This window comes from Monomorium pharaonis, chromosome 1 (assembly GCF_013373865.1).
Source record: "Monomorium pharaonis isolate MP-MQ-018 chromosome 1, ASM1337386v2, whole genome shotgun sequence".
Lineage (NCBI taxonomy): Eukaryota > Metazoa > Arthropoda > Insecta > Hymenoptera > Formicidae > Monomorium > Monomorium pharaonis.
This window is the reverse complement of record NC_050467.1, coordinates 9,079,340-9,093,537: the sequence shown is the minus strand read 5'-3', so window position 1 is coordinate 9,093,537 and position 14,198 is coordinate 9,079,340. Positions and strand designations below refer to the sequence as shown.

At 32.1% G+C, this 14,198-nt stretch overlaps 1 protein-coding gene across 4 annotated transcripts in view; it reads left to right on the top strand.

Moving 5' to 3' along the window:
• The window catches only part of LOC105835852 (E3 ubiquitin-protein ligase BRE1), a 39,239-nt gene extending 25,041 nt beyond the window's left edge, over positions 1–14,198 (top strand). For 2 of the 4 annotated variants that reach the window (XM_036292055.1, XM_036292049.1), the window contains 3 exons: positions 8,011–8,375; positions 9,026–10,353; positions 13,779–14,198. In XM_036292055.1, the coding sequence (XP_036147948.1) occupies positions 8,011–8,375; positions 9,026–10,353; positions 13,779–13,884 (1,799 nt within the window). In that variant the 3' untranslated portion in view covers positions 13,885–14,198. Of the gene's footprint in view, positions 1–4,769; positions 6,630–8,010; positions 8,376–9,025; positions 10,354–13,778 lie in introns of those variants that run through there. The other 2 variants (XM_036292062.1, XM_036292057.1) reach the window with 2 other exon arrangements.

Sequence of the window (14,198 nt, the reverse complement as noted above, 5' to 3'; positions counted from 1 at the left end):
GCACGCACGTATATGTGTGCTTTAATAATGTGTATTACTTCCTCTTGTATTTAACAATTTTTGTATTTTTGTATTTGTTAAGGCATACTGTTAATTAAATTTCTTATTTCTTCTTGTCTTAAATTGTCCCATTCTTCTTGCAAGGCGTTGCGGAGTGCTGCTAATGTTTGAGCATTATGTTTTCTAACTCTTCGTTTTAGGATATTCCATAAATATCTTATAGGATTCATATCCGGACTCATATTCAGGCCACAGCATTCGGGGTATGTTTACGTGATCAAAAAATTAGTCACTATTTGCGCAACGTGGTCTCACGTAATCTTGCATCAATGAAAAATTTTCTCCATTTAATTTCTTGTAAGGCATTACGTATGGAATAATAATGTTTTTAATATAAACATATAATGTGGGAATCCATATTATGCTAAAAAAAAGTGGAGGTCCGTATGACCGGTAGCCGATATTCCATCCCAAACCATATCCAGATAGCCAAATAAAGGCAACGTTGTTATTTTGCTGTCATTTATTCCCTATTAATTTGATCAAACTAAAGCCAAGGTGTTTCCTCAAACTGTCTGTTGTTCTGACATCATATAAAATTCTACATTAGAATTCAACTGACGGCAAGTTGTCAACATGCATGCACAATTGCTGTCATTGTGACAAGACATGTGTTATTATTCCTCAATGCATGCACTTATAATTTTATAAATTCATGAAGCTTATTTGCTCTCCTGATGTTAAGACTTGATTCCACGTTAAATTACAATGACAGCAAATTGTGGGCAAGTTTACAACATACATGCAGTGCATTAATTTGCCCGATATGCTTAATCTCGCTTGGCTATCTGGGTAATGGAGCCACCATTAAAGTTTTATTTTTAAGGCACATGAAGCAAATTATTATCCAACACGACGATACACTCGATGTCTATCAGGTATTCTGAAACAAAATCTCGATTCGTCCGTGAATAACATACGACTCCAATCATAATAATTCCATCGTTACGTTCTATTGCGAAATTTAATCGAATTTCGCAGTGCCGATTTTTTGAAGCTAGCTAAGACTAGTCGTTGATTTTAAAGATTTTTCTCCGCAAGTCTTTACCGAATGGTATCGCTCACCTCCAATTTGTTGCAGATTACTTTTTAGGCTATTTGTCCGAAAACGGCTATGCTCCGATTTTGTTCAAATTTTATAAATAGCTTTCATTTGGATAGAACAGAAGTATACTAAAAGGATTTTTGGCGACTCAAAGGTTAAGCCACTTTTTAAATTATTTTTTATATTTTCTGTATATTTTAATATTGAACGTTTTGATGATGTTTATTTTGACACATATTAACATAAATATAGTGCAGAGAACGTGTGGGCGAGGGAGGGGCTCCGTTTTTCCCCATGTATCCCCTCCCCGTATTTTTTCCTAACTCTAACCCAACCAATTTTAAGTCCCTATTTAGCCACAATTTCAAATCTGAAATCGCAAATCGATGGTATAGTACAAGCATGGACGTCATTTCGCTCTTTAAGCGGGGCGGGGGGGAAGTGTGGACTTCGCTACGTGTAGAAAGTCGCAAACCCATGTAGTGTAGTACGAAGTGTGGACGCTTCGCTGTGGTTATACACACACACACACGCGCGCGCGCGCGCGCGCACGCACGCACGCACAGGGAGGCAAAGGAGGCTTTGCCCCCCTTCCTGCACCCACCCCGTCGGTACAGATGCCCTGGAAAGTCGCAAACCCATGTGGTACAGTACAAGCGTGGACGTTGTTCTATAAGCAGGGGTGGACCTCACTACGCGTGGAAACCCATGTGGTACAAAAAACACGTGGGTGAAGGAGGGGCTTTGCTGCATCCCCTTCCGTTATTAACTAATAAAATTAACTAATAAAACTCGAATTGTGTTAGATAAGTTTTATGAAATTTTGAACATTTGACGTCGTTTTTCTTAAAAACTATTGTCTTTATGGCAATAGAACATAAAATATGTATTTCCATGAAATCTATAACTTTTATCTGAAGTATTATTTGAAGTTCCCATAATTTGCGGAAATAAATAAAAAACCGTGATTTTTATGGCTCTATGATTTGCGCCAATTTTCACTATCATATTCGAAATCAGCGCGTCAAAATACTACAAGCTAAACTAACTCGCGAACAATATAAACAATACATACTCTCAATATAATACACATAACTGAGTCAAGGACAAAGTCACTGTCAACCCCCAGCCTCCATTGGGAAACTACCCCACCCCCGCAACATATGTCAACATAAACAGATCAAAACGTTGTATATTAAAATATACAGAAAATATAAAAAATAATTTAAAAAGTGGCTTAACCTTTGAATCGCCAAAAATCTTTTTAATATACTTCTTTTCTATCTAAACAAAAGCTATTTATAAAATTTGAACAATAGGAGCATGGCCGTTTTCGGAAAAACAGCTATTTTTTATTTTGACTGACATAATATGCTGATGTATACTGGTCATCTTAGATAATTAGATCCAGGTTTCCGATCATAACTACCCGTTCCAAGTATCTGTTGTACGATCGCTGTACAGTTGTACGAGAAACGTTTAAAAAATTGGATACGTAACGTTGACTCCTTCCATCATTAATTAACGCTGCAATCTGTGCGACTGTTGCAGAATCTAATGACATTGTTGCGATATTGAGCTGAGTATCGAAACAATACACTCGACCTTTGTACAACGTCGCCAAAAAACGCTTTTTTTCGACATTTAGATTGTACAACTTTGTTTTCACCGTTTTCCAATAGCGGCTGTAGCGGTAAGTGGTGGTCGAAATAAATAGGTCGTAGACATCATACAATAAGCTTAGGCATTTGTAAACATAACGCCATCGAAATATTAGTCGATTTGTGTCCGCGTTATAAAGTTATTCTCGATTGAAAATGCCAGCTTACGAGCCAAATTTTCATCATTTGCGGGAGGTTTTAATTTTTTGCTTCAATATGAAAAAATCTGCGGCTGAGGCTCATCGAATGCTCTCAAATACGTATGGTAAGGCTATTAGTGAAAGGCCGCTATTAGTGAAAGAACGTGCCGAGAGTGATTTTAACGCTTCAAGAACGATGATTTTGACGTCGAAGACCGGCATGGCGGTGGAAGAGAGGTTTTTGAAGATGCAGAATTGGAGGCATTACTTGATCAAGACTCGTGTCAAACGCAAGAAGAATTGGCAGGACTCATTGGGAGTGACTCAACAAGCCATTTCAAAACGCCTGAAAGTCATGAGAATGATTCAGAAGCAAGGAAATTGGGTGCCGTACGAGTGTGTGTTGAAGCCGAAAGATGTTAGACGGCGTTTGTTTGCTTGTGAACAGCTGCTTGCAAGGCAAAGACGGAAGGGATTTCTGCATCGTATTGTGACTGAGGACGAAAAATGAGTTCATTACGATAACCCCAAGCGCAGAAAATCATGAGAATTTCCTGGCCATGCTTCCACATTGACGGCTAAACCGAATATTCACGGCTCCAACATCATGCTTTGTATTTGGTGGGACCAGCTCGGCGTAATGTATTATGAGCTACTAAAACCGACTGAAATCACAGGCGATCGGTATCGAAAGCAATTGATGCGTTTGAGCCGAGCACTGAAAGACAAACGGCCGCAATACAACGATAGACGCGAAAAGTGATTTTGCATCATGACAATGCTCGATCTCATGTCGCGAAGCCCGTCAAAACATACTTGGAAACATTGAAATGAGAAGTCCTACCTCACCCGCCGTATTCTCCGGACATTGCTTCCTCTGACTATCACTTGTTTCGATCAATGACACATGGCTTGGCTGACCAACACTTCCGTTCTTATGAAGAAAAATTGGATCGATTTGTGGATCGTCTCAAAAGATGACCAGTTTTTTCGCGGGATTCGTATGCTGCCAGAAAGATGGGAGAAAGTAGTGGCCAGCGATGGACAATACTTTGAATTGTAAATGTGTAACCAGTTTTTCACAATAAAGCCTCGAATTTCGAAAAAAACGGCGGAAGCAAAGTTGTACACCTAATACGAAAGTTGAATATTGGAGGAAAACTTTTTTTTTTGGCGTCGTTTACGTTGTATGTATAAAGGTTGAGCGTATTGTTTTAATACTCAGTTCAATTTCGCAACAATGTCATTAGATTCTGCAACAGTCGCACAGGTTGTAACGTTGATCAACAATAGAAGGAGTTAAAGTTATACATCAAATTAGTTCATGAAGTGCTAATTTTAAATGAAAAAGTTTTCGTTTTTGTAACATTTTTTAAAATGATGTAGCTTTGTAAAAAATCGTAAAAAAACGTTCCAAAGATAGATTCCAAAAATTTCTCAAGAAATAAAGTTTAATGAGCTTAAAAACTCATACACTTTTAAATCAGGGAACTAACTTCCTTGAGCTGCGCAACGATTAAAAAAATTTTTTTTCTCATTTTTCAAGCACTTCGAGATCCGCCATTTTGTAAAATGTATGTTGTAACTCAGTTACGAATCATATGATTTTTAAGAGAAAAGTTTAAGCTTTAATTTGAGCTTTGGTAATGTTTATATTGTAAATAAATATTTACGATATTTTTATTAGTTATTGAATTATCATATTGATACGATAATTTTTGGCGGAGTTGTAGCTATTGAAAGATATTAAAAAATTTGAGAAAAATCAGATGGTTCGTTTTTTGCGAATGAGTGTATATAAATATATATGTATAAGGTATATAACAATAAAAATAATTGTATGAAAATTTATTTTAGATTTTTTTAGATAAAAATTTCAAAAATTGTTTACATAAGCTAAATGTAATTAAAAGTTATATATCTTTAAAACTAGACGTTTCTGTACATTCGCCTTTATGGGATTTGATTACATTTAGAAAAAACTACGTGTCTGCAAAATTTTATAAAAATTAGAGGGTTGGATATGGAAGTCTTATCAATTAAGATTTTAGACGTATTCTGCATATGCTTTGACTATTTGTTGATCAGTTGACGAGTATGGCTCATCGAACAGTGTGCGCAATCCAGTTTTGCGTCCCGCTTTTGGTTTGTTTAAATAAAAATTTTTATACTCATCTTCTATTAAAAATTTTTATACTTATCTTATTTTTAATATATTTTAGTGTTCATATGGCATGAAACAATTTGAATTACATTGATTCGATAATGTTTGTATTAAATCGGCATTATTAATTGCACACTTGAAAATGATCTAAAACTAAGGTTGAAACGTTGTAATATTAATAAATCTGACTAATTTAGTCAATATATTATTCTCTTTGTTTTTTAATCTTTATATTGTAAATATTTACGATATTTTTATTAGTTATTGAATTATCAATTGCTTTTCACAGTATTACAGCTAATTTTAAATAACTTTTTGTATTTAATGTTTTTACCACTTTTATATTTTAATATTTTAAAGGAGATTTTTTGTGAAAGATTTTTGCTTATATTTTTGTTTATATTTTTCCGTTGGTTATTTCAAATTCAGTGCGAAGCAGCATCAATCCAAGATCAAAAGACCTTGCTTTGAAAGTGTTTGAAGAAAAAACTTTTTTATGATTTATATCTTTTGTATCCCTTTTTAAAAATCTGTTTGACTACAAAGAAGTTGTTTTTATAAGATGTTTATAGTGCTTCTAAATTTATGGTTGAGCGTTTGTACGATAAATATCATTAAACAAAATTATTAAAAAAAAAAAGTTAAAAGTGCCAAGTGTGTCTGTGTGCTTCTTTAAGAAAAATAATTGACGCGAGATTGTCAGATCTCAATAACGGTTCAACCGATCGAATTCTAACTAGACTCAATCGAAAGCTAAGGGCCACTTGCACCAAGCTCTGATTAACCTAATCGTTGATTAAAGGGTTACAAACTTGAGAACGTAATGCAGTGTGACCAATTGTACTTCTAGCGATATCAAGTATTCTCTATATGAATGACAGCGATCTAACGCAAAGTCATTTGTTATTTTCAATTCTCGATAATTAGATTGAAATCTAGCGATAAGCGTATGCATGTTATATATGTAATACTTATACATGGCCAATCCCTGTAGGTGGGAGAGCGAAAACATCACGGTGCAGACGATATCGTTCTCTCTCTGTCTATTTGTGTACTTCATTCGCGACGCGCGTGCGCGAATGGTCGAGCATGCGCATCGCGAACGAAGTACACAAATAGATAGAGAAAATAATATCGTCAGCACTGTGATGTTTTCGCTCTTTCACCTACAGGGATTGGCCATATAGAAGTATTACATATATGATGCATGTAAGCAAGTGTCAGCTGATAATAGTGAGAAACGAACAGGGTTAACAACGTATCTTACATGAAAATTTTGATATTTGTCTTTGTATCGCGATATCTCAGCTCGTAGGACGTGTAAAGAAAAATTAAAACAGTTTTATTATATAATTCAAACTTAAGTTATCGATTGAGCTCACTCAAAACTTGATCAGTTCAGTCGTTATTGAAATCTAGTAATTGAAATCTAGTAAATCTCATATGTTCGCAAATGCTTGCAAGTCGTCATCTTTCATAAAGAACACGATCCGTCTTGCGCTGCTTGTTTACTTGGTACGAGACACTACCATAATTCTCAAGAATGTTTAAAAAAAAAAGTATGATTGCATGCAAATGCATTTTTTTAAATCAATTACTTTTATTTTATTTTTCTGTTATAAAAACAAATTTAATTTATTAAAAATTAAAAATTTCATAATGAATATTTATAATATAAAAATAAAAAATGGAACATTTATCATTTTATTTAAAAAAAATTAAGCAAAATCGGGATGTGAACCCGGATCGGCAGTGTACGAGTCGCATTTGCTGTCTGGTGGATCATACTTTACTGGTTAACAAATAGTTGAAGTTCTGAACATATACCAGACATGTCTAAAACTTCAATTTTTTGCTAATCAATAATAATTCAAACTTGCTTTTTTTGGAAACTAAGGTCTTTGCTGAAAATCCCTTTACTCAAGTACACAAGGCGGCCCCTCTATAACTTTTATCAAAATCAATTATTAATAGATTTGAGGATCTTGTAAACATATTTGGCATGGATAGATGTATATATAAAAGATTATTGTAAACCAAGTTTCTTCTTGGCAATGTAATGCTTGAAATAATAATTCAATTTTATTCTATAAGCTTTCTTAAATTTTTTCAAATATTTTGATATAGTTTAAGAGGTTTTTTAAAATAACATTGAATTTTATTGGAAAGCGATTTTTAAATAATTTAATTATAAACAAAATACATGAATTTTGTTTAAAAACACTATTGATCTTTCGTATACATACCTAACTTTTCAACCTTCGCATTTGCCACTCACGGCAATTTTAAACAACTGTACCTTTTAAAATATTTATGCTAAAATTCTGAAAAATTTTATGATTACTTTAACTTTAATGTTTAGAGGAAATATTTACACACTTTTGGTATTAAAATTTAAGAAATTTCATACTTAAAAAACTTATAGTTCGCAATTTACAAAAAAGTGAGTTTTTGCAAAAAAAAGGTAACTTTCGTAATTTTTATTGTTTTTAAGTAAAAATTTAGCATTTTATTGTTGAAATGTTTATCTTTAAGGAAAAAATTGTCTCGTATTTAATCTCGTATACACACACGAGGTGATAAATACCTGCACATCCACTTCAGCTACCAGAAGCTAAGTGACGCTTATTTTACTAGCAGAGTGGAATGAAATCTTACTTAAGACCCCAAACTACAATTTGATGGCGACACTAGTTCCATTTATTACAGTACATAAAAGGTACAGAGCGCGGAATTTTAGTTATGGGTAACCATCCAGTGTGTATACGAAGAGTCAAAAATTTATTATTTTATTTTTGTTATTATTTTCAAGATTATAATGCTAAACCTTGTGCGCGCGTGTGTCATGTATTTTCTCTTAATTTCTTTTTAAACTGAAGAACCTCTTTATTTTACTACCAACAACTAGCAATATCTTTTTTGTTTATTATATTTTTTCAGTAACAGACATAGACACAAAATTACCTTACAACGGACGAAATGTTCGGCGAAATTTAAAATTTACAGAAATCCCAATTTCTACAATGAAAACTAAAAGACTCATCAGAGTTAGTATGGATAATATAAATAATGATCCAAGAGAAAAAAAATCATGTTCATTTACGAGAGAAAGTTTCTTAGTGCCCCCGAATACCATAAAAGAATTATATATTAAAAACAGATTCAAACGAAATAAGGACGAATTATGTCAATTCCGGATTTCAACAATGGATTCTGACAACATAAACACGAAGATTCCTAAAATATTGGAAAACAATTCGTCTCTAATAGAAAGTATTAATTCAAACACTGATTCTCAGTCTTCGGTAAGTTTATATTTTTTTAATAAAAATTAAATTAAGGGAATAGTTTATAAAATTAATTACATTAAAAGTTGCGTAAAAAAACTGACTTAAGTTAAAAATTGTATTTAATTAATTAAAATTAAATTAAAAGTTAATTTTAAAAAGTATCATTTATCTTAAATTAAAATGTCGTAATTTTTCAAGTTATATTAATTTCAATAAAAACAATATTACGTTATAATAATTGTCAAATAAAATTAATATTGGCAAATTTATATGAAATAATAAAGAAATATTTTTTGCTATTTGTGCATTGAAAGTGGTTCTTTCCTTACCTATTAATTTATACTCAAGGATCACATTTTGACTCACAGGTAACAAATAATATTGTGTGCAACATGTGCGGATCGGCTATTGCTCACTTGTGCGGATGAACGCATTTACGCGCAATAGCCGAACTCACCGCACACTTATAACATTATACTATATTATTTTAAGTGAAATGTATTTTTTTATCATAGGAAAATTTTTTAACTCAGGAAAAGTCAATAAATTAAATTTTATGTTTTAAAAATCCTTACTTAAAATTAAAAATTAACTTATTTAAAATTAAATTTAGTTACAAATTATTAACTTTTTAACTTTATTATTCAACTTTTTATTTTAAATAGGTACTCAACTCTGCTGATGCCATCGTACGTATGGAAAGGAACAAAACATTAATCATACCGAGTATATCGTCGCAGACACTTAACACGAATGAACAATCTGGCATAAACATTTTGCATTCTCCTCACTCAGATCTCGCAGACACGAATAGTGATACGGCAAAAATCTCAGAAAATTTACATTCTAATGAGAATCCGAATATTATTAATATTTGTCAAAATCGAAGCCATAATAACAAGCTTAATGACGCTACTAATGGATCGCAGTTCTTTGTGGGTGATATGAATGCGAAAATAAATGCTGATCTGCACAATGGTAACGATGTAAATCAAAACATTTATTGCACAGATTTACCTGATGCAGAAAAGGTAGAAGAGATTTGTTCAATTAATATTGATAAAGACGAATGTCTAGCTACAAATATTTATCAAGAAGGTTTACATTTGTCTCTGCGAACCGTTAAAACGTTAAGCGAGTCGTGCTTGAATTCACAGCATGATACTAACGATGATGGTCATGTGACTCTTAGTAAAACGGAATTTACTGCTTTTGCATCTAAACTGGAACATCTCGTCAATAGGCTGGAAGAAGATACGGCTAGTCTAAAGTTAATACTAACTAGCATTAATAATATGTTATCTGTACCAAATGTGGCAAGTAGAGAAATTAAAGACAATAATAAAGCTGAGATTAAACAAACGATGGAAGTAACAAAGAATATAAATGATAATATAAAAGTGATGGATAACATGGATAAATTATCATGTATAACAATTGTTAACATTAATACGGAACACAATAATGTTTCAAAGAAAATTTGTAGAACGCTCGATGTTAGAAAATCTGAATCATTAAAAACAAATGTAACGCAACTGATGAATCAAACATATGTTGCTTCTGGAGCCTCTTCTAATAAAGAAAATGAAGATACTTTGAATTCATCAATGATGAATCAGGATAAAGAATCTAAATCCGGAGCAAAGAGGCGTTCCGCGCGCTTAATGAAAAAGGTTTTGAATGACTTGAACGTTTCGAACGATAGCTTCGTGAAATTGGAAAATGAATTAGATATTACCATGAAATTAAATACGCCAATTAAACCGCTCGCGAATCGCACGCCCGCAAAGACTAGATACAAAGATAAGATGGGAAGGCCTTTACAGGAGTATATGAACATGAAATCCCATTTAAGTTGTTTGTTGACTCCTAATATCAATCGATTTAATTCCTCGGAGTCGAAAAATAATGTAAAACGCGATACTGATAATACGAAAACTGTGGTATCAGACAAGTTACTTGAAGAACTTTATAATTTATATGAAAATTCGCAGTAATTTTTTTTTTATATACATATATATTTTGAGTTACGTTGCTTGCATTGCATTATCTTACTAATATTTATTTTAAATTAGAAATTGTATTTTAAATTCCATATACAGCATAGAACATTTTAACAATGTTGTAATATTGCTGCAATATTATTGAAGTATTGCAACGTTACTATAATATTGCATTATATTTTATGCTGTATGGGCATATAGCATAAAACAATATTGCAAAAATGTTGCAATGTTGACATTGCTGTGACATTGCTAAAATTTGTAGTATGTGGAATTAAACTTGTGTGTGTGTGTGCGTACGTGCGTGCGTGTCTGTGTGTGTGTGTGTGTGTATACAGGGTGTCTCACATAAGATATAAAATACTTCATGCAAAGATAGACGGGATCAAGGTGAACATAAAAGTCCACTATAGTTTTTGGATATTTCCAATGACAGCCGAGGTATTAATTTTTTAAAATGTACGAATGAGAGCGCGCTGAGAAAAGCGCTGAGCCGTTCGAGCTATAGCACGGCTCATTGTGTCAAGCATTGGTTGCCGACTCCCTCGGTGCGCTCTCATTCGTACAATTTGAAAGATTAATATCTCGACTATTATTAGAGATATCCAAAAACTATAGTGGACTTTTAGTGATCAAATGTTCACCTTGATCCCGTCTATCTTTCCATGAAATATTGCATACCTTATGCGAAACACCCTGTATATATATGTGTGTGTGTAATATATACATCATATAAAACAGATGTACAATATTCTTAAGAATTTGAGTTAACATAAAATTTATAAAAACATATTGCTAAAATAAACTGTATTTTTAATTAAATTTATACAAGTAAATATTTGAGAAAAAAATAATATTAAAAATGGATGAAATTAATGCTATTTAGTAATAAATATAATCGTATAATTTTTATCTTAATTAGAACAATACATTTGCTCACTTTGTGCGCATTTTTATTTCTTTATTATTTTTTTATATTATTTTCGTATTACCTATTTTTAATTTTTTTCTTGTTTATTTACAACTTTCCATCTTTTTTAAACAACTTTAATTTTAATATTTTTATTAAAATATTTGTAATATTATATTCCTTAACAGGGTTGGGAAGTAACGCGTTACTTGTAACGCCGTTACCGTTTTCGTTACATTTTTTTGGTAACGCTCGTTACTTTTTTATGTCTGTAACGGTAACGGTAACGTCGTTACATTTTTACAGTAACGGTAACGAATTCAGCCGTTACTTTTATCGTTACTTTAGTTCCCTATATCTTTTATATCTGTTCAATAGATCGCGTACTGGTCGCGCGCATTATTCTTAATGGATAATTAATTCTTAATTGGATAAAAATATTCCGATATAGGGCGCTGGAAGTCAATGCCACATGAGAATGCCCTGTTGAAATATCTTGTTAATGCGATGCGTAAACCTTTTATTTTGAGATTTAAAAGACTATAGATAGTCGTCTTCAATACGCAAATACATACAATATGTATAACCTATCTGCTAGATTATAGGTTACGTGCAATAAATGCAATTATAAAATATTTATTTCCATATTTTATAATATATATTTTAAATATATGTTTGAAAAATATTCTCTACCTTATATAGGCTGCATTCCGATAGTCACTGCTAGTATTAAAAGTCTAAAAGTCTATAGTATATGTATATGAAACTGAACTATAGATTTTCAATACTGGTAATGAATATTGGAATGCTTATATAACATTAATTTTTAAAAACAAAGTTTATTAATAATTTTTGACAAAATGACATTTGTGAATTACAATATAAATTCTTATAAAGATAAGTATATTAAAAAAATAAAGATATTAATATAAAAAATTAGAATAATTATTAATTGAGTTTAATATAAAAAAGCTTGCTATATATTAGAAACTAGTTTAAAGTTTTAAGTTTTAATATTGATTATTAAATAATGTAATTTTATAATTTAACATTTTACTTTAGCATTTCAAAGAAGTAACGAATCGTTACTTTCTAAGTAACGGTAACGGTAACGGTAACGCGTTACTTTTTAAAATAAGTAACGAGTAACGGTAACGAGTTACTTTTTACAAAAAGTAACGGTAACGGTAACGCGTTACTTTTTTAAGGTAACGTTCCCAACCCTGTTCCTTAATAGTCACATTTTTCCCTATTTCTATTTACATTATATTGGTATATTCTTAACCCTTAGCTGGCGTACTTTACCAGAATCATATAACTGGCACTCTGGGGGTTTTTTAGACCCCAAATTAAAATGTGTTCTGCCTCTGACTACCGAACGTTACATTGGTCTTTTACACTTTGTAGAATACTCTGTGTTGTTGCTCGTTTTAATATTGTGTTTTAAGATCTGGGATCAACATATATAAGTTTACAGTTTTTTACAATACGCATATCAGTTTATGTTATTCATAACACATATTCCATCGTTTTTGATCTTTTAGATTTATTTTAATATGAAAACCGATTTGCGAAAAAATTTCATTATTTTTCATTTTATTATTTATTTAATTATATTATTTATTGGTTCACGTTTTTATTTATTATGACATATTTTGATATGACATGTGCTGTTTTATGGTTGTTCAATGGTCATCATTTTTAACCATTTAATTATATTTTTGTGTCCGTTATTTTATTCACGTTTAAGTTCATACATATTGGTAATTTATTATGACTGAAGAGGACTAAGTATAGTCGAAACGTTTCGAAATTTAACATTTTTTCACACAGCTGGTTATTAGTCGCGTTTATAATTATATAAATTTATTTAATAAATTATAATGTATTAGGAAAATTTGTCTTGGCTCGATATATTAACCTGTTTATCGTATTATTTTTGACTAAAATGTGTATTGTAAAATAGCTATTGATTTTTATCACTTGATAAAAATGTGAAGGAGTCTTCAAATGTTATTTTAGAAGATTTCGGAGTTTATTTTGATAAAATATTAAACATGGAAAAATTTACGAATGCAAAAAGATAAAAATGGCTACTTTAATTAAAAAACATAACTTTTTTATTATTTCATATTAAAAGCTAAAAATTTAGCTTTTTTTTAGCCTCTTGAAATTACTCTATATTTTGAGGATACTATATTTTGAAAAAAAGTTTATTGGTGGTTGTTGTTGATACACTAAGGTCTCTGCGGACCCCAGTCTATTTTGTTCGACTGCCACGATTAGACTGACGCTATTGAGATTACTCTGTTCTCTAGGGGATTGAGGGTTCTTCGAACTAATAACAAATAGCGTCACAAGTATAATTCTTGAACGATAAAGGAAAATAAATTGAAGCTAAAGTAGGTTGGGGTCAGCTGGACTTCACGGTGTCAGCTAAGGGTTAAGGCAATGATTTATTTTAATATATTTATCCTTTTTAATCTGTTGTAATCCGCATTACAGCTACCAGACAAGGAAGCGAAAGATGTTGCGAAAGGCACTATCTTTCAAAACATTCAGGAATTTGCCGCGTTCACGGAAGTCCCAAATAACTTCCGTGAGCTTATAAAATCTCGATACGGAACTGCTTCCGGGTTGTTCCGTATCGAAATAACACCTTACGCAGCACAAGTAAACCGCGTTCCAATCGAAACGCCTAGCCTCGCGGAAGCTGCTAACATCCGATCACTAGCCACTCGAAATTGCGCCACACAATCGAATATGAGCATGAATGCGTCGTGACCGGGCGGAGAGAGTAAACATATTTGTGCTATTGCGGACTACGTCTTATTACGATCGCGGACACCCAACCCGCAGTCCATTCGAGCGAGCGAACAGCTGATTGTAATGAACAATAAAGACCGAGTTGTTGTAACAGTGGAA